General features: G+C 41.5%; 2 protein-coding genes across 6 annotated transcripts; both read right to left on the bottom strand.

The window, feature by feature from the left end:
• Positions 1–1,982: 1,982 nt before the first annotated feature.
• On the bottom strand, positions 1,983–17,228 carry LOC308377331 (RNA-binding protein 39-like). 5 transcript variants are annotated; one of them, XM_080853926.1, is made up of 18 exons: positions 16,853–17,228; positions 15,955–16,068; positions 15,324–15,397; positions 13,623–13,672; positions 13,340–13,510; positions 12,464–12,529; positions 12,261–12,317; positions 9,384–9,501; positions 8,347–8,505; positions 8,084–8,221; positions 6,929–6,994; positions 6,597–6,801; positions 5,744–5,821; positions 4,777–4,809; positions 4,212–4,314; positions 3,663–3,768; positions 2,921–2,999; positions 1,983–2,802 (listed from the first exon to the last, which is right to left on the bottom strand). In XM_080853926.1, the coding sequence occupies exons 3-18, from the start codon at positions 15,372–15,374 to the stop codon at positions 2,702–2,704; spliced, it is 1,581 nt and encodes a 526-aa protein (XP_080710052.1). In that variant the 5' UTR covers positions 15,375–15,397; positions 15,955–16,068; positions 16,853–17,228; the 3' UTR covers positions 1,983–2,701. The 5 variants fall into 5 exon arrangements, with proteins under 5 accessions (XP_080710052.1, XP_080710051.1, XP_080710053.1 ...); XM_080853925.1 differs by lacking the exon at positions 15,955–16,068; XM_080853927.1 differs by lacking the exon at positions 15,955–16,068 and having other exon boundaries at positions 8,353–8,505.
• Positions 17,229–20,638: 3,410 nt separating this feature from the next.
• Positions 20,639–22,081, bottom strand: rh50 (Rh50-like protein; the record flags this gene model as incomplete). The annotated part of the gene is made up of 1 exon (XM_080853781.1): positions 20,639–22,081. One exon carries the CDS (start codon positions 22,079–22,081, stop codon positions 20,639–20,641), a length of 1,443 nt encoding a protein of 480 aa, XP_080709907.1.
• Positions 22,082–23,137: the final 1,056 nt, after the last annotated feature.

Raw genomic sequence — 23,137 nt, 5'->3', positions numbered from 1 at the left:
TGGTATGGCAGGCATCACATTTTGAAACATAAGTAAATAGTCTCGTCCTTAGGGAGATTTCTTGGAAGAATGTCTCCTATATTATAATACTAGTCTCATCTACCTCTGAGGTGGAGCTACTCAAAGATTGTTTGTTTATATTTTATTGTTTTCAGAAGAAAGCAGTTTCGCATTATATAAACAAGCTCAAGCTGACCTGACCACTACAAAATCGACCACGACAGTGATGGAGAAGACAAATTATGAAATATCTACAAAAACACTACAATAGAAAGGCCCTTATGAACTCATCCAATCCAATAACACAACAGCTAAATAACCCAAATCTACCATCATGTATCCTGGCAGTAGTATACTCTAAAATAACTATGTCCGCCAAATAAGAAAGCCAGATGATTGTGGTGGGAATGGATAGTTCAATCCCACATTTTGGAAGCCTTTTTAGCCCTAAGAGCCCCTAACAAAGTCCTGCTTTGGCAGCTCTTTGTGGTGAGCACAGACTCATACAGCAAGAGGAACAATGGTTCACATCTCCTCTGAAACTTTGAAATTGAACCATTTTTAAAAGGATAGGGTGCCACGATTAGTACTTTAACTGTGGTCTGGAACAATTCCAGAAGATTTAAATTTATGTCCAGGCCATAGCCAGTGAACACTGACCATTGGATCAGCTCAGAACATCTCTGCAAAACGACCAATTTGATTTGCACTACTTAATCCACATAGAGCCTCATTTACCATGTTATTGTGGCAAGATTTATAATGAAAATGCCTCAACACTTAAATACTTAACACAGCTTAATAATGAAAGAAAATATGGTCCAACACCCCTTTCTCTGAACAGAATTGCCAAATTATAATCCCACTGAATATTGAGAAAAGATGTGTCTATGGCCGAGCACATCCCTCAGTTAAATTACACAAAACAATAAGGTCAGCAGTGCAGTTACTAGACCCGCATTATGTCCGGGCCAAGACCCCACAACAGTTCTTAGACAATACAAACCTCAAACCCATTGTTGTGTATAAACTACACTGAACTGGATCATGTGGCAGGCAGGTAAAAGAATGCATTATTTTGTTGTTTGTCTTTTCTTCTTTTTTGTCTTCTCATTTCTGACCATTACAAAACTAAATGACCAATGAAAATGCAAGACTGATTGCCAGACCAAGGTTCAAAATGCTGGGCAGTACAACACAAAGTGGGCCACCAGCAAAGCAAAACAATCAGCTAACTGGAAACAATGAGCAAAACAATCAGGTCATCTTCTTTTAGTTTTTCACCAGTGTTCATTGCGTGTTTTGTAGAAGTTAAGGTTAACAACCCCTCAAGTTGTATAATTTGAGAGGTGAGGTAAAGGAACGAAACATGATTTTGCACCTGCAATGTGCCAGGAATGGTGTACCACATCTCATCTGGGTCTGTTGCAGGGAGCAGAACCAGAGGTTAGTTAGAATTGTTTGTCATTCTAAGAGCCTCCATCAGATATGATCTGATTCTCACTGACTCGCGTCACGTACATCTGCATGAGACATGAATATTTCTCATATCCTCATACTGATTTATTAGCTAAGTAAAATAAACTTAATTGGTCAGGCATAAACGGATTCATACTTTCCATTGGTGAGCTGAATGTTGGTTTTCTTCCTCATGCTTTTGATTTGTTAGGAAATCCTACATGACATAAGCAGCACATGTTCAGCCTCGAGACAATGCTACTCTCTGTTGGTGAAATTGCGTTATAGCACATTTTGTCCCAGTGGTCTTCAACCTTTTTGGCCATGACAGTCATAACATCAGTCTTAGTGCATTTTTGGTCTTACCCTAGCCTGGCTCTACCTACCCTGGCGCTCTCTGAAGTAGTGCCTGGACAGGGCAACAATACATTATCACTTAATTCTTTATTTAAACAAGCATTAAGACTGCAAAAATAACATGGCGGCCTTACTAAATCTGATCAATTATTACACATTTCAAAGAATTTGTTTTAAGCAACTTTAATCAAGACATTCTTTAGAAAAACAAAATTCTTGATTACAAAAAGTTACAAATGTGGTCTCTGATCATCCACCCCCATTCTGTGTATTTGTGGTGGGGCACCAAGAATGGAAGAAACCATATATTCTTCCCCCCCTTTCCTGACCTTTTGATCAAATTCAACATAAACAAAAACTGTGAGTTGCAAAATGTATGAACACTAACAGGATGTGTCTATGTACAGGATGAGCACAGGACAACTCATTTGGAGCAAGCTGCAGCCCCTAGGCATGACAAAACGCAGAGGCTTTTCATTTTACAATTACATACAAGTGCACTAATGGAAAGCACACAAAAACAAAACAGAAAAACAAAAAACAAAGCCCTGCTTTTCATAAAGAACTGCCGCAGCCTTCAAAGTTATCTCTCTCTCTCTCCCTCTAGACCCACCCTGAAAGACCTATGAAAGGGGCACTGTGGACACTGCTCTCAGGCTAAATCAGCTTCATAAAAACCAGTTTGTCACCAGCCATACCTTCGGCAAAATCCCATGCCTGCACCCAGACTCTTTGACAACTGCACTGGGTAGGTCCAGCTGTACATGTGTGGATGGGGTGGGTCTTACTTCTGGAGAGGAGCTGTGGGGACTGGCTAGTGAGCCCCTTTTGAGCGGAACATATGTACATGTTTAAATGGCGCAGAGCCAACACAGCAGGCTCGCGATCACCGGCGCGTGGCCATCAGTTGCTGTGTGGCCGTCACCGAGTCTGGGAACAAGTTGTGGTACGTGGGCAGGGGCACGTAGGCAGCCGTGATCATTTTACCTGAGGGGGAAAAACAGACCACACAGCACTTCAGCAGCCTGCGGCGGTGTACATACATCTAAGCAAAGTGTACATTCATTGAAACTGGATAAACAAGCTATTGTAAATAATGACTAACCTGCAAACCAGCGTCCATGGAGGCCGTTAACTGCGGCCATGGCGGTAGGAATAGTTGGACACTTGACATAAACGTTGCCCTGAGGGACATGGGATGAAAAACTGGTTATTAGCTTTTTACAAAAAAAAAGAAAAAAAAGACACACACACACAGAATAAATTCATTCTGAGAGGAAGATTTAATAATTTTAGTGCCGCATCTGAATGCCCGACTTCCCCCCCCTTCATACACACCAGCTAACCAGTACCATATCAACTGCATTGCTGAAGATATGGGAGACTCTTGGTTCAGAGGCATAAAAACGGTCATAGGCTGCCATAATCTTTAACAGGTCAATGTCACATCACATTCACTCTGGTGTACCTCTAACCTCAGAAAATCCAAACACAATGATTTTGCATCCAGATTTTATATGCCTAATGAAAGACAGGATTATTCCAATTTGCAGAAATAAAATCAAAGCAACCAAAGAACTCACTGGCTTACCACACACACACACACAAAAGATCTACACTGATCCATTACCAAGTGTGGTTAGCATTGTGGGATATTATGACAAACATTTCAAAGCAATAATGCAGCTACCGAACACCAAATGTTATAACATTCGGCCAAACTTTTCAGTCGCTGGTCCCCACCCTTGCCAAAATCATTGGAGCAAGTCAAAGTTTACCCGTTTTCATCTGCAGTTTTTGTTCTCAATCCTGAATACAGCATTGTATTTCATATTTGATAGACTCACCTGAGGGGAGTTCTTGTCCACATATATGTGGACTATTCCTCCATGTTTGTTGCACTCTTCAATAACATCATCCTGGATCTCTTGATCCCAGCCAGCTTCATTTTCACTATGAGGAGATCACAGTATTACACCAGAGTACATCCAGAGCATCAACCAGCATGGAACTTGGAAAGTTAATGTTTGAAATTGGCGCTCCTTTCTACTTGTCTGTACAGCTTGTGTTTTCTGAATTCATTAACTAAGTATTGCATGCAGTTACATGCCAGGAACTTGGGCAGGGGTTGCCAACCATTGTAAACTTCCTTCAATTCCCAACTTAGATTCTTTAAGTATCGATTGATACTGACATTCTCATGAAAATAGCCAGTTTTCAGTGTAGGACCATAGGTTTTTAATTATTAGGATTTATTGTTTTTTTGTGACTGCCTCAGGATTACAAACACAGAAAATGCTACTAAACAAATCAGTACACACCACTAATAAAATGTGTCAGAGTGCAACAGAAGGATATCAGAAAGTACTGATGTCCTGGAAGAAAAGGGCACTCACGCCTGTGGGCTGAACATGTTGGAGAGCTGCAGGCAGTGTGTGGCCAGAGGCTGGGTGGGCAGGTTCATGGCCTGGTTCATACTGGGCAAGTTCATTGTTTGGGCTGCGAGAACAAAACAAAACACAGAACAACTTAATTCCCACTGCCTGCCATGTGCCAAGACCAAAACACACCACACTCTGGACAGTGATTCTGATACACATTAACTCTGGTCTCTTTGGCAAGCACAAGGGATTTTGTATAGGTTTGTTAAGATTCCACCGCTCATTTTAGTTGAACACAGGGCATTCTATAAAAGATGAATACTCTTTACATGACCATAGAGGGCGGCTTTGAGTTATCTTCTCATTGTGGTCTTAAATGACCCACTTCTCTGTAGCAAAGACGTCTTGGAAGTGGCATAACAGATGAGGATAAACATTAGACTAGAGAGGGAGGCAGTTGTCCAACACCACTGCAACACACCGAATCCCTTTCACCAGTACAAAAGTAGTGAAGAAATGAAAGCAAAAAAGGATATGTGCATGTCTTCTTTTTTTAATTAGATGGGTAAATCAAATTCACCTTCTGGGGGCTGAATCAACATGGCTTGTAAATCTAGGATAAGAAGAAGAGAGATTACAGCATGTGCACCAGCAGCACACAGGAGAGCAGACGAATAGGTGTGAAGAAATGAACACACACACACACAGACACACACACACACAAGATGGAGTAAAGTCTCATCTCAAACGTAAGCTGTTATTTCTGGTATCGCTCAACTAAGACGACGGGTGGCGGCCCTCTGTCACAATGAAAGATTCGCTACAACAATGGAGTTGCTTGAGTCTCTTCCTGTTTACTTAGACAATGGACAGACAGATACCAGCAGTCTCTGCTTGTTTGTGGCCTGTAACAGATGAGGTTGCTAGAGACATACCCATCTTCTGTTTGCCAATATAGCACTTGTCACTTGTCATTTTGAACATTGCCATCCATTTACCAAACTGCCCACACGGATGTTTACTTCACAATTAAATTAATTTATTTTTAGCTAAGCCTGGGATCTCATCTGATAGAAACCTCTGTTATAATGAAAGAACAAAGCCTAACTCCTTGTTAAGCTGTACTAACAGATATCTGTACTCTTAATCCACTTTATCCATGTGGTGAACAAATATGCCTGTCCGTATGATACTACTACACACTCAAACCCGTCCCAAATGAAGACCCTAACCCCCACAAAAAGAACAGGGCTACAATAGAGTTCCCAGAGTTCTTCTTCCAATGTGGTGCTACTCATGTCAAATCCTGCCTGTCCTGCCTCCATATGACAGAGAACATGCATGAGGAAGTGATATAAAGTGGATTTCCCAATGTCAAATATCTATGAGGGGAGACTATGCCAGTGCATTCTTACAGTCGCCAACTCCGGCGTCATGCAGTGAAGGAAAGTGAGGAAAAGTAGTGCGGGTGAAAGGATCTGAGAAATGGTGAGGATGGAGGGATGTGTGTGTTACAGGATGGAGTAGGAGTGGGTGGGCACACTGACCTGAAAGGTTTCCAAAGGGCATGGATCCGCTCATCTGAAGGGCTTGTTGTGCAGCTGGAGGGATTTGGAGGCCTGTGCCTGAATACACAAAAAAATGCAGATATCAAATCACTGGACCCCACCATACTAATTTGGTTAACGAAGACTATGACAAAATATGTTCGTCGACAACCTTTTTTTCCATGACTAAACGAGACGACGCCACTGCCATGAAACACTTACATTATGTTACCTGTGCTATAAAACCAAACTCGCGCTGAAAGGCTAGCAAATTGTTGTAAAGCAGCTGAAAATGACCGGCAAAGGTAACGTAGGATTGAGTAGTCTACAGACATAATGAAAGATGGGCTACCATCTCAAAACAATGGGACATTGCTAATGTAAGATGGCTTCATATTTTTCCACTCAGAAAAAGTAGAAGCCCAGCCAGCTTAGTTAGCCAACTTTCTGCTTAAAGCCATGTCATGCAGAATGTTTTTGCAGGTAGCTAGTTTGTGCATCATTCTCAAAGCCCTAAAAACTGCTTTTACAGCATGTTGTCTGCTAATATATAACCAAAATATGGCAATTAACATGCTAGTTAATTGTTATCAGTTAACAGTGTGGTTGGTGTTTGCCAGACAAGTATGTTGTTTCAGCTCTTTAAATGTATTTAAACCAGCAGTAGCTAAAAACCTTTCCTGTAATACGTTTTTTGCCTTTCAAAACTCATTCTACATTTATGTTTACTTTCAAAAGATGGCATCAAGCCATCTAAGCCAAAGAGAGGCTAAATGGGCTTATCTTAGTTAATACCTCTCATCTTTCATACATTTTCACACACACACACACACACACACACACACACACTTACCCTCTGCGAGGCGGGCCATGAGCTGCAGGCGGCCAGTGGTGCCTAGGTCGATGCCCGTGCGCTCCAGCTCATCGTTGTCCAGGAATGAGCTGGCTGTGGATGCGTCTGTCCTCTCAGTCACATGACCCACTTTCATTGGCCGGCCAGCCAGCTCAAAACCGTTCAACTGCTCGAGCGCTTTCTTGGCGCACTCAGCGTCTGCAAACTGAACAACCACGCAAAACAAACCAAATGAAATGCAAATACGATGGGCGCATAACAATGATATGAAACCTAAAACTCAGCAACAATCAAAGAAAGGACAAGGGTTTTGGGAGTGTGTAGGTACGTACAGAGATGAACCCGTATCCTTTGGAGCGTCCGGTCTCACTGTCCATCATGAGCTGGATGCTTTCGATCTGAAGTGGATTAGACACAAACGTCAACCAAGCACATTCCTGCACAGTCTGAGGTGGGACAGAAACACTGGTTGGTTTGGGGCAGGCAGCTTAAGGCATCCCAGTGCTTCTGTATCTTATTAAGACTGGCATACAACACATGAACAAGGCAAAGCCAAAGACTAGGCCGAGAGCATAATCCCTTTGTAGTGTGAATGTGCAGACTGGCATTATTGTGTGTGTTATTGATTCAACCAACATACTTTACAACACATGCAGGAGATCGATGCTTAACCAAAGAATCACTGCGTTGTTGAAATGGTATAATGATACCTCAGTTATATTCAACAATACAACATCCAAAGTGGAGTGATTGATGCAGGTGGAAGGTAGCATTTTTTTTTAGCACTTTTTGCCGCTCAGTGGAGCCGACAACAGAGTAGTTCCCGTACTGAGCTCGCTTACAACGCTTAGCTCACTTCAGGTCCAGCACTTGCGGAAACAAAAGGGCGCAAAACATCCCAGGAAAAAAAACCCTTTGCAAAGCTAATTGTCTAGCTGTGGGCTGAGATACTCAGAATGAGGTACTGTCAAATTCTGATGAGCTCCCCTCTTCACGTAGAGAAGCTGAGTGGCTTGGTGAATCACGCTTTCTGAGCTGAAGAAACTGACTGGGTTGTCCTATTTCAGAGTTTGTGGGTTGGTAGGCACTCTAGATAACCAAATATGCACAAGCACTGAAAAAGTGTGTTTTTTCTAAATATGTGCCCATAAACATATACAGCATAAAACATTGTCAACCATGATGAGACCTACACCGTAGGAAAAAAAAAACGGTCTCAACCTCATATTGTGTTATGACATGGCTGAAATGCAACATTATTGTCTTGGGATAAATTGAGCACCTTATTATGGGAGGATGCTGTATCAAATAATGCCACAACAGATTCTCTGACACTGGAATGCGAACATTTGCCTTAACTGTGTGTGCTGAAATATACTTTGGAGTTGGAAAGTAGGCAATGGCTGGTATGTAGACAATTCATCTGGGAATGGCTCCACAGTTATCTTATAAAAGCTCAGGATCAGAGGATCAAGATGAAGGCATACCCTGCCAAAAGGCTCGAAGATTCCTCTCAGCATGTCCTCTGTGATGTTGAAGTGGAGCGATCCCACATAGAGACGCATGGGCCCAGCGTTGCCCTTCTGAAGGTTATTGGCCATCGCAGCTGCCCTGTTTTTCTCTGCCTACAGGCACACAAAACCGCAAAAAAATTAAAATAAAGCCTCATCTCAATATGGGATACACAAATGTAAGCGGTAAGTATACAACCCACTTGGACCATTAAAGAGACACACACACACACACACACCATCACCTGAGAGGCCTGCACGATGATTGGCACTCCAAGTAGCCTCTGGCCTGTCAGTCCAATAGCCAGCGGCACAGAGGTGGCTTCCAGAAATTCGACATAGGCAATGCCCTTTGACCTGCGGGAGTTTCTGTCTGAGATCATCCTGACATCTCTTACCTGAAGAGAACAGTCGGAAAAGATAAATATAATAAAATGTAATACAATAAAAGATTTATATAGCTCAACATGATAAAATAAAATAAAGTATAATATAATATATAATACAAGGGTAGACCCCCTTTTTTTCACCTCCTTCAGGTTACAGCAATGCAATACAAATGCATGAAAGTACACATAAGGCATGCTAGAATGAAGTAAACAGAGACGAATGGCAACTTTAAAAATGCAATGACAGATGAATAAGATATTAGCATTGCACCTACTAACCACAACAATAGTTGCTTTGTGTCAGCCAAAGGTTGAGACTGTGAGAAAATTATTTTAATTAAAATCAAATAAAACCCTTATTCTGGCCCATTCATCATAACTGCCATGGAAGACTAAATAAATACCTGATTCCACCATAAAACCTTACTGCTGGCTAACTTTTGATCTCTAAGCCATTAGTTCTACTCCTCTGGCTAAAAGATGTTTTTAAGTAGGTCATGAGAAAACTGTGAGGCCTACGTTTGTGAAACACAGCACGAGTGCCTGATAATGCATACATCAGATAAATCTGGTTATGACAACAGGCTTTTTATAGGTCCATTTAGGCTTATGACTATAGGTCCATTAAGGCTTATGACTATAGGTCCACTTAGGCTTATGACTATAGGTCCACTTAGGCTTATGACTATAGGTCCATTAAGGCTTATGACTACCGGCCTATCGTGTTTTGGGTGAGCGTGTAAGACTAAGATTTAAAAAGGGTGTAGCCACCCCAATTAAACAGCAGAAAAAATTATTGTCAATTCTGCTGCCATTATATCAACAAGAGGCTGTAAAAAAGGGATATGGGGAGACAAAATGGAGGAATGGCATGGTTAGTGCCCTACTTTGCCAACTGCCGAAAAGAAGTCTTCCAAGTCTCTTGGACGTATACGTGCTGCCAGCTGCATGCAGAACACAGTACGTGCATCCCTCTCCTCTGGCGTCAGGTTGTCTATGGGTTGCCTGTCAAGAACAACAGAAACTCATAATCAGACAACAGGGTTCAGCAAATCCAAACAGACAAACATACATTGTAGGCATAAAGGGTGTTGTGTAATATTATACATATAGTATATTCAATTATAATAGTTTGGGTATTTGGTATTATTATTGTTATTATCATTATGGGTCCTAGCAGCAAAGCTGCTAAAATGGAGCAAAAACCATGAGGCCTAGAAACACACAAATTGGCAGGTGTGTTGGAAATTCCACCCACTACTCAGGCGCACTAAATGACACTCATTGACTTCAATTGCGATTCATTTTCGCAATGACATCAAACGGATTCACTTTCAGTCAAGTCTTTTTGTCATTTCAATCTCTCAACTCATCTGCAACTTTGCTTTACTGATCTTCTACTCTAAAAACATCAAATTTTAAAAAATTGCTTATTTTTTAATTTTTTTTTATTTGGAACAATGGTTCATAGTGACATATTCTTACTTCTCAAAATATTGCTCCCATAACTTAATTTATGTGTCATCAGCAGCCAATCAAAATACAGCAGCTTGCAACTGTGATTACTTACCGTATTTTCCGGACTATAAGGCGCACTTAAAAGCCTTTAATTTTATCAAAAAACGATGCGCCTTATAATCTGGAGCGCGTTATATATGGATTAATTTTGGTTGCGCTCTGTCAAAATGTTTAAGTAGGACTTTGGTAAACTACAAAGCCGCGCCGTTTGCAGCATTACGGCTACCGTATTTTATATAAAACCTCGAACAGTACATTGTTTCTGACCACTGCTGGTCTATTTGCTGGTGACTCGGTGTTGGAAGTGCCTTCTCTACAGCTAGCTTGAAATGACAAGGGGCGCGGGGGACAGTTTACCTTTGGGTCTCCCAAATGGAACTTGCTAGGTTTGAATTTTCCTCTGCTAAAGTAATAAACTAAGCCTACATGGTCATAGGCAAACTCATTATTCACATTTTTGTCATTGTGAGTACCGTCTTACTTTTACCACTGATGTTATTCTAGGCTTAGGCAAGTTATCTCTGGTTTAAACTAGCTAACGTTAGCTATTCGCTAGCTAGCTAGCTAGACAGCTATCGTTGTGAAAGACAAGCAGTGAAAGACAAGCCTGGAGACAAACAGTATGCTACCTCTGCCTAAAGGAGGGGGAAGTGTGAGAGCATATCAGCATGCTAATGTTATACTTATTAGCAGCGGGGCTAGCTAGCTACTACTATGTGTTTCTATGAGTTTTTGCTTTATGCGCCTTATAGTTCGCTGCGCTTTATATATGGACAAATATAGAAAATAGACTATTCATTGACAGTGCGCCTTATAATCCAGTGCGCCCTATAGTGCGTAAAATACAGTAATCCACATTAAAATTGGTATGCAAAACTTGAAATGGACAGAAGGTGGCACTACAACAAATATGATTACCACAGTTTGACTGGGAGAATTAAGGTACTTCCTGGTGCTGGGAATTTCAAATCCCAAAAGATGCTCGGCCTTCTGAGCGACTGTTTCCAGTTCACCCACACCGTTGCATCAGTGAGGTTTGTTACGTTAGGGAAGTGTACGTATTTTCTCAAATATCAGCAAGTACCCAGGTTGTTGCTCCTTCTCCCATTTGACTGTACAGGCTGATTTGTCAATACGCATCAAAAGTTATCAAGGTCTGTACTTAAAGTCAATTTTGAAAGTCATCAAGCATCGAGAGTCCTCAAGGTCTGCACTTAAACTCAATTCTGAGAGTCCTCAGGCATCGAGTCCTTAAGGTCTGCACTCAATGGTCTTTAGCCCAATTTATGGTGGTCTGTTAGACACGCCGAGCCTTCTCCGTCTTTGCAAACCCTCTCTGAGCACCTCTCCGTGGTCTGACGTGCACCTCCCAAAAATGTTAAACTATCCGTTCGAAATGACGGAGAGCCCACAGAGCTGTGATTGGTCGAACACATGCTGTTTACCTTGTGGGTAGTAGCATGCTAAGATTATATAGCTTGCTCAGACACCTCGCAAATCCCCTCAGTTACAATAACAGGGTTTTTACTTAAGCAATAAGCCCCAAGAGGCACGGCCCTTTTGGGGCTTATTGCTTTTCTAAACCTGTTACTACACATATTTGATATGGTTTCATAAATAAAGACAATTCAATTTAAGAAACAATAGTTTAATGATAAACCGTCATTCTTCCGCCACTAAAAATTATAGTTCCTAAATAAATCGTTGCCACGCAACCCTTGAAGCAACGCAACAGCCAGATGGAACACTGGGTATGAAATGCGCTATATGAATGCCTTGCCATTCGCTGCGCAGTAATATGGAATGTAATCAGGTCAAATTGTAAGGTAATGCTGGATTTTACAATCACAATCAAGGATTTGAACAATCAGGTTTAGAAATCACATTTTACAATGACTTTACTCCACAGGTAAGGCATAATTATTGAATGTAAATGTTCCATTCCTTTTCTTACGCTATGTTGTTTCAAGTGCATATAATTCATTTAATAACCAAATTAATATTTTTAGTGAAAATAATTACACAATTCATTCCAAAAGACTCATTGGACCTAAGGACAAATTTCATGACTTTTCCCAACTTTTCAATGCATTTACTGAATTTCAAGACTTTTCCAGGATTTCCATGACCACGGGAACCCTCATTATTACTATCATTATTATAGTAATCATGTATTGTTGTACTTAAAAATGATACTTAACATGTTTATAACCTGGTAAACACCTACAATTCCAAAAAGATTTTACCTGATTGGACTTTTGTCTTTGTTCTTGAAGGGACTTTTGCTTCTGGAGCGTCGGCGACTGCAAAAGGGACAAAAGTGTAAAAATTCAGGGTCAGGTTTTTATCAAAAGTCTATGTGCATGTGTGTGAGTGTGTATGTCTTCATTCTTAGCAAGACATTCAGCAGGCAGCCACCCTCATGATTGAGGAATAGGATAATAAAAACCTTAGTTTGTTGGCATGTGGTGGGCCGCCCTTCCCTCCAGGACCACCGTTAAATTTACCCCCAAAGCTGTGAATTAAAAACAAGGTTTTTTTTTGCAGCACATACTCCTCGACAACAACTAAACTATTGTAGCACGACAGCGGAGATTGTCTGGAACTAAGGGGCCACCCTACCAGTAGCTTTATTAATAGACTTAAAATCTCCTGAGGTAGAACAAAAGTTAAAAAAGGTCAGAACTGTGGAAGCAGACCCTCAAGGGCCAGCACAACTTAGCACAGCACAAACTTCTTACAGATGACAAAAAATGCTGTCAGTTTTTTGTATGGTAAATAGTTAGAGTTTGAGTACTTTGAGAAAAGCTAGCTAAGACCAAACAAGCTGGAAGCCTTATTATAAAACATACGCACAGTTTAACCTAAAGGTGTGGATATGGCCCCATCCAGAATGGTTTCAGGGAGTTAACACGCCCAACCCATTTTCCTCTCAGTATGGAAAGGCCTTAATGTCAGTTTCACAACATCCCAAAAAAATCCTGTTTAAGAATCCTTGATGGAAAATGAATTTAATATCTGTAAAAATACTGTACTCACATTAAACTATTCTGACCTGTTATAAAGCACATTCCTGCAGGGACCGGTTAGCTAAGTCACAGTGAAACACATCATCAAAGTTTCAATGATTTCAAAGATGAATAAGCTGCATACAGGCCAGTAAATCTACAGAAATTGTTTCTCTCAACTTCCACTTCCTCCTTGCAATGACGAGGACTCACTAACAGTGTGTTGTGTTTCATTAATGCCAAAGTAAATGTTGAAAAATAGCGTGTGATGGGAAGTTCAGGGTGGGGGAGGGGTGCTGGTAAGAGTTCACACATACAAGGGGCTCTTCTTTCCACGTTGCCAGCCCTTCCGCTCTCGGCTGCGTGAGCGATGCTTCTCCTTGCTGCGCGAACGCCGGCGCTCTCGGCTGCGGCTCCTCTTCTTCTTCTTGTGGTCCCGACTCTTACTCACACGATGCTCTGGACTGCCGCTCCGGCTCCTGTGCTTCCTGCAGACACACACACACACACAAACTAAGCGCAGGCCTCAAAACTCTGGTCAATAGCAATATAATAGTTGCCTCAAAGATGAACAAACTAGATTAGGAGCACTGTTCTTACTTCTTGCTGCGCTCCTCCTGGCCATTCTCACTAGAGGACTTGAGGTCATCCTAAGCGGGGTTGATAGAAGAACATCATGAGGACGCAGAGGAAACAGAGCAAGTCGTCAGAGGAACAGGGAGGGGAAGAGAAAATACAGAATATGATCATTTATCGTGTTTACTCTTACAGAAAATGGAGACTTCTCTCTCTGGACTACTTACTACGAGCGGGGTTTGTCATAAAATACCTTTTCCTCCCACCCAATCCAATGCTTTATCAATGGTTTTTACTTTTATTTATTTTAGTAACAGTAAATCAAATCTGTCTCCAAACAGAAAATACACTGATTCTACAATGGAGATTCCCACTCTTGTGACATGCTATAGTAAGCCATGTTGTCCAGTGAAGGGTCCTCTTGTACCAATACCCCTCTAATGTTAGCCTATAGCCCGCTGTAGCCATGCTAAAAGAGTTCCTGAGGATGCTGAGAATCCGTGAGATCTTCACCCATTTTCGCTGATGGACTGTTAGAGCTCGAGGGCACCTCTGTCACATCTCGCCCTGAAGCAAACAGGGATTCACACTGCTTTAGTAATAGACTCCCAAACAGAAACCGAATCAAAGAAACTGAACTTTAAAAAAACAAACCAAAAACATAAATGTAAAAGAAAGCCACCAGTCAAAACCTCGAGTAGAGAAAAGATCAGAAAAGGAAAAAATAAAATAGATAGATCCTACAGGTTTATTTCATTTTCAACTCATGTCTTTTTGTGCCAGTCGCATGAAGTGATCCACTCCTAGCTAGTTTTGTTTTTGTGTGTTTCACTTGGAAAGAGTACAGAAAGAAAAACTTAGCTGATGGAGATCAGTTGTGTTTATGATGTCATATGATATGAGTCCAATGAGGTTTCTAGCTTACAGGTTCATTTAATAAGGATATTAACTTTTGGAAATATAACTGGTGTTAAAAGGCATGCAAAAAAAAAGATGCTGATTTTACGAATTGAAAATCATAATAACAGACTTAAAGAGACAGTATTCATATTTAAATGGGGGTAAATCTGTGGCATGTGTGAAAGCTGTAATGTTGTTAAAGTACTACCCACCGAATACAAGTCACCACAAAAGCCAAATTTGGCACAGTGAAAGATTAGTGTCGAGGTGATATATATATAGATTAATATTTTGGCCACTTTCAAAAAAAAAAAAAAACAGTTAACGTGGCCACATGATGTTCAGGCCATGCCGACAGAAAATCTGAATACTGTCTCTGTGGCATGTCAGGTTAAATGCGCTTTGACATCCATGGGCATTCACCTTGTTGCGACAGAACAGGTGATTGGATGTTCTAAGATGAGGCTCTGTTTTTTTTTTTTTTTACCTAGGGGATCACAGTACATCAATATATTGCGCAATTACTACCTTACTTTTTTTCACAGTTCACACTGGAATCAAAGGTGAATTCAGGGGAGTAGAGGTGAGATATCATTAGGCAAGTCTACAAAGAGAGATAGATGGGCATTTATTCATGTTTCTGGATATTTTGTCTAGAGCATCACACCACACAGCAAAACTCTCACACTCTCACAGATGCACATAGTTTAAACATTGAAATCTTGAAATAGCTTGGAGCAGCCAAGTGTATATTAGATTCTATCACATGATGTGTAGTAGTGCATTTGCACCATCCCTCCTATAGGTCCAAAGCAAAGTGCTCACCTTCTTATAAGGAGCTTCCAACATGGCTTCAATATCAAAGTCGTCTGCCATTGTGTCCTGGGAGACTGTGGAAACTACAGAAAGGAGGAAGATTGTTATGAACATCTTAGCATCCACATTCTTTAGAGCTGTTATGATTTTTTTTTTTTTTAAACTTTGAACAAAAGATACAACTTCACAGAATCAGAAGCTTCCCTGAGACAGTTATGTCTATACCTGACCAGGTTCAGTTTCAATCGAAATTTTAAAAAAGGGCCTGGACTTGAACCCTCAATTTCCCTCAAGAGTGGAGTATATTTATGTACACATCAATGAGCCCCACACCCTGACATACAGTTCTAAATACACGTAACTTGCATAATGTGTAAGTTTGGACAGTTCTGATCACCTGAACGCCTGTCTAACTGGAAATGGGAGTTTTTTTGAGAGCTCCGAGAACGTCACCGTTTATGATGAAAGATATATATATATAAAAATGGACTTGAACTGCGCACAAATAATTGTGCAATAAGGTTGTACTCATTAGCGCAGGACATTGTGATCGTTACTTAGCAGTTTAGTCTTGTGTAACTAACGTATTGTGAACCTGGCCAGTTAGATAGCCTACTTAACATCATCTTACTGTCAATACCGTTGTCTGCTTGTTGTCCTTATGTGAACGCTCTCAACTCGGAAGTGGGACTTTCCGAAATGTGAACGCACGATTACGGCAGTGGTTCCCAAACTTTTCATGGAAGGCCCCCCCCTTTGACGATGAAATAAATATTCTGATTAGAAGAATGTGTGTAATTTCTTTTTTATTCAATTTCAGCATTTGAAAAGCAGCGGCTAACTGTTTGAAGCTAACCAGCTAAAGACTGATGCTCTGCTAAGAGCACATTTCGTGACAACCAACTTCTCCGCTTGTTTTATAGATGGCAACTAACTGCTTTACTGTTGACGTGTTTGCATTAATTCAAATCTTCAAGATAATTTAGCCACTAAAGCCACCTTGTGTTGGTGATCTCAGTTTTTAAATTAGGTTATGTGAGGCGATAACAAATTATTGACACCAGCGTCACGAGGCCACTTAAGAGCGCGGATGGTTGTCTTTTCTGGCTTCCGTCAAACCAGATAAATATTGGTGAGGCTTATCAAGGAAACCATCTCGAAAAAATGATTAGCAGATAGGGCTAATGTTAGCAGTCTCGATTTCCCCTACTTGCTATTTGGCTAAGTAAGACTTGATATATATATATGAGAAGGCCCAATATATTACCTGACAAACGATATACTAGTCAAAAGGCTATCTTTTACTGCAGCTTCAACACGAATTACTTCTTGTATCCCCTCCAACTAACGTCAGTCAATGTGAATATTATTGTCAGCTAAGTCTTAGCTAGCGAGCTAGCTGGTAAGCTAACTTTAGCCACAACCGCAGCGTGGCTAACATTAGTATGCTATCATAGGTACCCTCGCTATTGAGATCTCGATTATCAAGATGCAACTTACAGATAACGCTGCACAGTTAGAAGGATCCAAATACTTACATTTTCAATAACGCTTCAAAGTATCGTTGACTCCTTCAAGGTAGCTGGTTATCTTGCCAACTATCTTACGTACTTGACTGTTGTCCGTCGGCAAGCGAATATTTACTAGCTGCGTAGCTAGGCCAGACTTGACCTGACAGGACAAGTTTCGAATCGCACGTCTCCTCAACGTCGCTGAGCTCAGTATGAAAGTCGACACACTACGCTTTTTAGTTATTCGATGCCCCGTTATTAAATAAAAGAAACTACTATTACTTTCCTTAGGTGAATAAATATTTCAGGATATTGTCTGAATGCGTCTGTTGTTAGCTGCAACTTCTGAGTCTAGCAATCGACTTCCTGGGTAACTCGCCAGCGAACTAGCTTGAGATTTTGAGAGAAGGCTCCCTTTGACGATAGCAAAGGGGTTTCATGAAGGACGGTGCAGGGGCTTGACGCTGTTCTGGCTGGCTGACTTGTTTCCTACCTGTCTACCACGGACATGGCAGTTCCTAGCTGTTTTGTTGCGTATGGCAGTAAACATTCCTGATATTGTGTATTTACTGTGTCCTTTTAGAATGTTTGGTGATGGTTGCATAATGCTTGAGTTTTCCATTTATTTTTCATAATTGATCGGTAGATTACTTAGGCCTATGCTATCTTCAGTAAAGTCTCAAAACGATATTTCTAGGACAGGGGTACTCAGAGGGGGTATTAAAAGCCCAAAAGTTCCACTCACCATATGTCCATACATTCCAGGGTCTTTCAAAATCCCAAAAGTCTCCAACAAAAAAGGGGTTAAATCCCCCAAAACGTTTGAAATTTGCACAAAATGTGATGGCCTTATCAGTGTGAAAGGTGCCACCTTTTTTGTGCCACCAGTTCTTTAAATTTGGGCATAAAAGGTGTGAGGGACAGGCAGAGGCACTTATGTTAGTGTTCATTAGTGAGTGTGCTCCTGTATTTGTTTTTCATCATAGGGGCCATCTTCTGCAAGAAAGGGTCACCTGCTGCAGGGACCATCTTAGTCCAGAAGGTGGCACCATGGCAGGGTCACAGAGAGACTCCTGCAGTGTAAGGTTTTCCTGAAGCTCAATTAGCTCTGATTGAAGAAAAGCAGTACTAGCCCATGGCCAGATTTTCAGGGCAATATTTTTTGACAAGGAATGGATTTTCAATAAACAGTAAGACTTGTTTCTCAGAGGAAAATCTCCAAAGTGAGTTTGGAAATTTTCAATAAGCTTGTCCTGGATTCCAGCATTATTGTGAGGATGACGTGTTCCTGCAGTTTGTTTCAAAAGCTTTGGGAAGTGTAGCAGGTCCTGCTGAAAGTCACATTTGAACACCTGAGTTTCTTCTGAAAGGCACGGACAGCTGCCATGAGGTTACCCACTGTGTTATTTTTGCCCTGGAGCTTCATATTCAGATTATTGAGATGGGAAGTAATGTCAGATAGAAGTGCAACTATTTTTTCTTCATTTTGCATGAATTCCGCAAATTGTTTTGCTTTTGCCCTCATGTGATTGAACAGAAACGTTTCCAACTCTTTCCGTAGTGTCCAAAAACACTCCAGTACCTTGCCTTTACTAAGCCACCAGACATTGTTGTGAAGGAGCAAATAATCAAATTCTGCATTCAACTCTGTTAGAAAGAAGCGCAACAAGCGATGCTGCAGAGTAGATGATGCCCTCAAAAAGTTGTCAAGTCTCATTACTGTTGTCATAACCTCTGAGTACTTTTCTTCAAGACTGGCACACCAAACCATCTGATGAATTATGCAATGGTATGTTATGAGGTAAGGGTGATGAGCTCTCAAGCGGGCCACGAATCCCCTCTCTATCCCAGTCATACATGGAGCTCCATCAATAGCAATGGAAACAACATGCTTCAGGTCTATCTCTCTGTCTCTAAACATCTGCATCACTGCTTCATAAATGTCATTCCCTCTTGTGTGTCCATGGAGGGCTGTGAGGCCTAACACATCTTCACAGAATTCTCCCTTCTCTTCATCAAAAAAATCTGTTGTACGTTGTCTGTGGATTCATCCAAAGCCAATGAAATGCATTTAGCCTTTATTCTGCCATCAGCAAGGACTTCAGTTCACCTTACAGCAGTGGAATCGGACAAAGATATTTGGTTTGTTTTTGTATGATATCATCTTTTTGAATCAACTTTTCGCTTTTTGTCGGGTTTAAAGCACGCCATTATCTTTGCTTGAAAAGAAACAGATACCGCTCACAAATCGATCTGCCCGCGTTGTTGCGAATGACACACACAACCTGCGTGACCCAGAGGGCTCACGGCCAACATTGAGTGAGTTAGTTTTTCATAGTGATGTTGTTATTACAGCTCCTGATTGGACCTTTGGATTGGACATTGAAAATACATGCCCAATTCGGTGTAAATTGGGCATGTATTTGAAGTCTCACCTGAATAGGCCTGTATTTCCTCTCCCTACTATGTTGTCCCAATAGCCTAATACTCCAGTGCTTTGTTAGCACTAAAAGTAACACTATGCAACAGTTTGACACTTTGGCCAGCTATGTGTGTCAATTGGGCGGATGGTGGTGTTTGCAAGGTTTTTGCGTGCCTTTAGGTAGTTAGCGTGCTAGTTTTGGTAAAGAACTACTTATTGCTTAAATTTGAGTTATTTTGCTTCAGTCTGTGTCCACATTCATGGGAGCCCACACTCTCCATTTTGGACCACAACATGATAAATGGAACACTGCAGCCTCATTTGCGGCAAACACAAATGAAGACTGTGAGAACACAAAGGGAAAAAAAGATGTGCAATGCATGAAAGGGTTTTGATGGGACAAGAATAACTAATCCCCAATTCATCCACTCTTCATTATGTGCAAGATGTTAAACATCACAAACTTCGTGTGATGATTATGAGTTCATACATAGTGCTCTTTCCTGTCCAAATAGGCTGCACAGAAACTTTTTTTCTAAAAATGCGTTGATAATAATTAAAACTCGACATACAGGCACAGCCAAACAGCCTCTCTGTTCAACTGTTGCTGGGATTTTAGCCTTGAATTTAACAACAGAGAAGAATTTATATGCACAATATAAAAGTATGGCCTGCTTGTGTGTTTTATTGGCACTGTAGCATCTGCACTATCAGGTTGCATATCATTTGACCATTCTCTGAAGGACCATAAACTAAAAGTAATCCAAGCGTCTAACGAATAAGTAAGGGATAATGTATAGAACGCAGGTCATTGTGAATAACAACTTGAATAACAAAGACAGCTTACATAAACAGACTTTGGTAATATCATGTTGTAGGCAGCATTAATGTATGTCTCATAGACTTTCACAAACAAGACTTTTATATACATTTCAGGAAAAGAAAACAAGTAATGGGCTGTAATGATTAATTATTGCTAATTATAACACTGTCATGCATGTGTATGCATTCCTAATATGGAAGCAGTATGTCCGTTTTTTTTCCATAATAGCAAATATATTCCCCAAAATTGTATCCAAAGCTAACAGTAAATTAGATTTGACAAGTGTATTTACATGTATACTCCAATCTACCTAATATAGCAGATGGGCATTTAGTTAACATGAAAGTTGTATGATCTGCAATAACCCTTAGTTCCAAGTGCTAAGATAGCAAGAAGTTATCACTAACACAGTTTAAAAAAAAAGAAAAACATTCTAAATTCTTGTTGTTAAAGAGAAGGATATTCATGTGCTAAAAATTAATTGCATCTCTTTTTGTGTGTAAACAGCGACACAATACAGCAGTCGTCCCGATACTTGCCCTTCATGAGTATGCCTAAGACTTCCTCCTTAGCCCTTTGAATGTCCTAGTTTAGCTTCTGTGTTCACAAACAATGGGCCACCCTGAGCACCCATGCAGTCGTAGTCTGGAGGTACATCAAAGAACAACTCATCATCAAAGCAGGACTCATCATCCGGGGAGGCCAGATAAGGCAGCCTTAGCACCAGGCCTGTCAACACCCCCCCTACAGCTGCTACCGCTATGGTGCCAAACACAGCTGCCACCTGGTACCACGCCTGCTCCTGGGCACTGCGGCCTAGCCCGGGATGAAGCCCAGGAATTAATTTTTGCAGTTCAACAAGCCGGGGGTCCCCCTCCTGGGGTGCACGGTAGCAGAAGATCTGGTAGAGGCTGGGTCCGTAGGTGTCCTCAGTGGCGAGTAGGATAGCAACGATGCCCGCTGCACTGGAGATGAGACCTGTCAGGCCATGGAGGTTATGAATGCCGCACTGGTCCTGAATCCTGAGGTGATGGGATAGCAAAGGGCTCAGGTACTTGTATCCGAGCATGCATGCGGTGCATCCCATCATCCCCAGCGCATAGGCTGCAGCCGGAGTGATCATCATGTCCACTGAAGCACCCACTGTCACTCCACCCGCCAGCGTGACATTCTGGACATCGGCCATCGTAAGCTTGCCATTCTTGTTGAGCATTGCGGAGAGGGCGAAGGCAGTGAGGGTGGAGGCACTGAGTCCGAGGAAGGTATGCAGAACTGCCCGGTGCTGGTCATCACCTTTCATGGTGAGGGCTGAATTAAAAGAAGGCCAGAAAACCCACAGAAACAGTGTTCCTATCAGCGACAAAATGTCTGATTGGTAGCTCGTCACCTCCTTGGCATGACCCTGGTTGAGATTGGGTCTGTACAGTGCAAACGTGACACCCAAGCCAAAGTAACACGCAAAGAGGTGGATGAGGATGGAACCACCGGCATCATTGATCTTCAGGTGTGTGACCACAGCCCACTCAGTGATCGCATAAACTGGCACCTCCAGCAGCGCCATGACCAGGAGCTGCACAGGGCTGGTTTTCCCCAGTACTGCCCCAAACGAAATCAGCACGACGCAACATGCAAACTGTGCATTGATTAGGCTCTTCACACTAAGGTGGATCTTGCCTTCCTTGTAGAACATGAAATATCCCTGGACAAGGATAGCCCACTGGATAGCAAAGGTGGCTGTCAGGAAATTAAAAACCATGCCGCCGAATCCATACAGGCGGAAAAATGCCAGGAGGCACCCGAAGCCAATGAATATCATCACCTGAATGTCAGCGAAGAAAGGATAATCACGGTAGAGAGAGTTTTCCATGGGCTTGGTGACATTATTCTGGAGTCTGGCGTTGGCATCATCATCATAGGTAACAAAGAAAGTGTAAAGTGTCACAATAATGACCTCAAGAAGGAACACAAGTGCTGGAAGGCGCACTCTAAGGCTGGTAGAGCTTCTTTTCATAATTGTGGTTTCTGAGAAGAATGACATGCCCCCTCTATTCGTACCTCCTCTTATCCTCCCTTGTCTGATAACAAGGGTGCACATCATTGGCTGAAGTCACAGAAATACTCCTTCTACTGCCCTGTTCTCCTGCACTTTGTCCGCTTTTAACATGCCGCCTCAGTTGGAATGTCAGCATTTCTACTTTTGCAAAACCAGTATGAGTCTATAAAATAATTAAGTTAGTGCTCAGCTGCTACAAAATAATTATGTTTTATAGACAATCGTCTACCAATGGAGTGTGTTTCAGCATGACATGCAGAGATTATGTGTATTGCAATCACCTATTCTTGGTGCAGAGATTAAAGTTGGACTGATAAGGTCACAATTTCCCCTGGCCTGGGTATTGATTCTCCATTTTTTGCAAATAGTAAACAAGTGATTAGATATCTGACTTCACTGGATGAAGACAACCACAAACATGAAGAGAAAGCAAACAAGTATAAGAAACTGGGATAAGTATCAAATTGTTTATGCATTTGTATAATTTAGGTAATAAGTTAGGTAAATGTAGGTAAAAAGTTCTTTCTTGCCACCCAGCTAAAACCAAACCATGGCTAATGCTTGGCCAGATGGTCACATTAATATGTCTCTACTGAGAATTGTTATTGACGGTATGCATACCTGCACCAACAATCCACTCTCAGTTTGAATAACACCAGGGGTCTGAAGGCAGAGCCATCAGCCCTGGTTGGTGGCTTTTGTGTCTTGAAGCCAGAGCCATCAGACTTGGTTCCTGAAATTTGTGTTTTGAAGCCAGAGCCATCAAGCTTGGCCCCTTGCCTTTGTCTGGTTTGACAACTCTTACACACCTGCTGATCTTTTTATCTCTACCTTCTGTCTCTGTTTCTCTCCAGGGCTTTGCCACACATGGGTCACAGTTAGGGCAGGGAAATGGTACTTTGAGTATTACTGTATGACCATTGCCAGATCAGATGGTTTCTTTGTCATATTTGTTTTTTTTTTTGTTAAATGGTCTCAGTGTGAGTGGTGCAATGTTCATGCAGTAGAATAGAT

The sequence above is a fragment of the Sprattus sprattus genome, assembly GCF_963457725.1.
Source record: "Sprattus sprattus genome assembly, chromosome: 16".
NCBI lineage: Eukaryota > Metazoa > Chordata > Actinopteri > Clupeiformes > Clupeidae > Sprattus > Sprattus sprattus.
Note: the sequence above shows the minus strand (reverse complement) of the source record. Positions and strands in the feature narration are given on the sequence as shown.

Bases quoted from the DNA above. Each gene is read 5' to 3' on its own strand.
- LOC308377331 (XM_080853926.1), bottom strand. From the start codon at position 15,374: ATGGCAGACGACTTTGATATTGAAGCCATGTTGGAAGCTCCTTATAAG. The intron at 12,530-13,339 runs GTATGTGTGAAC...TTTAATTCACAG, and splicing joins CGTGGAAAGAAGAGCCCCTT to CTTTGGGGGTAAATTTAACG. The intron at 6,995-8,083 runs GTATGCCTTCAT...AATCCACTTCAG, and splicing joins TCTTCGAGCCTTTTGGCAGG to ATCGAAAGCATCCAGCTCAT.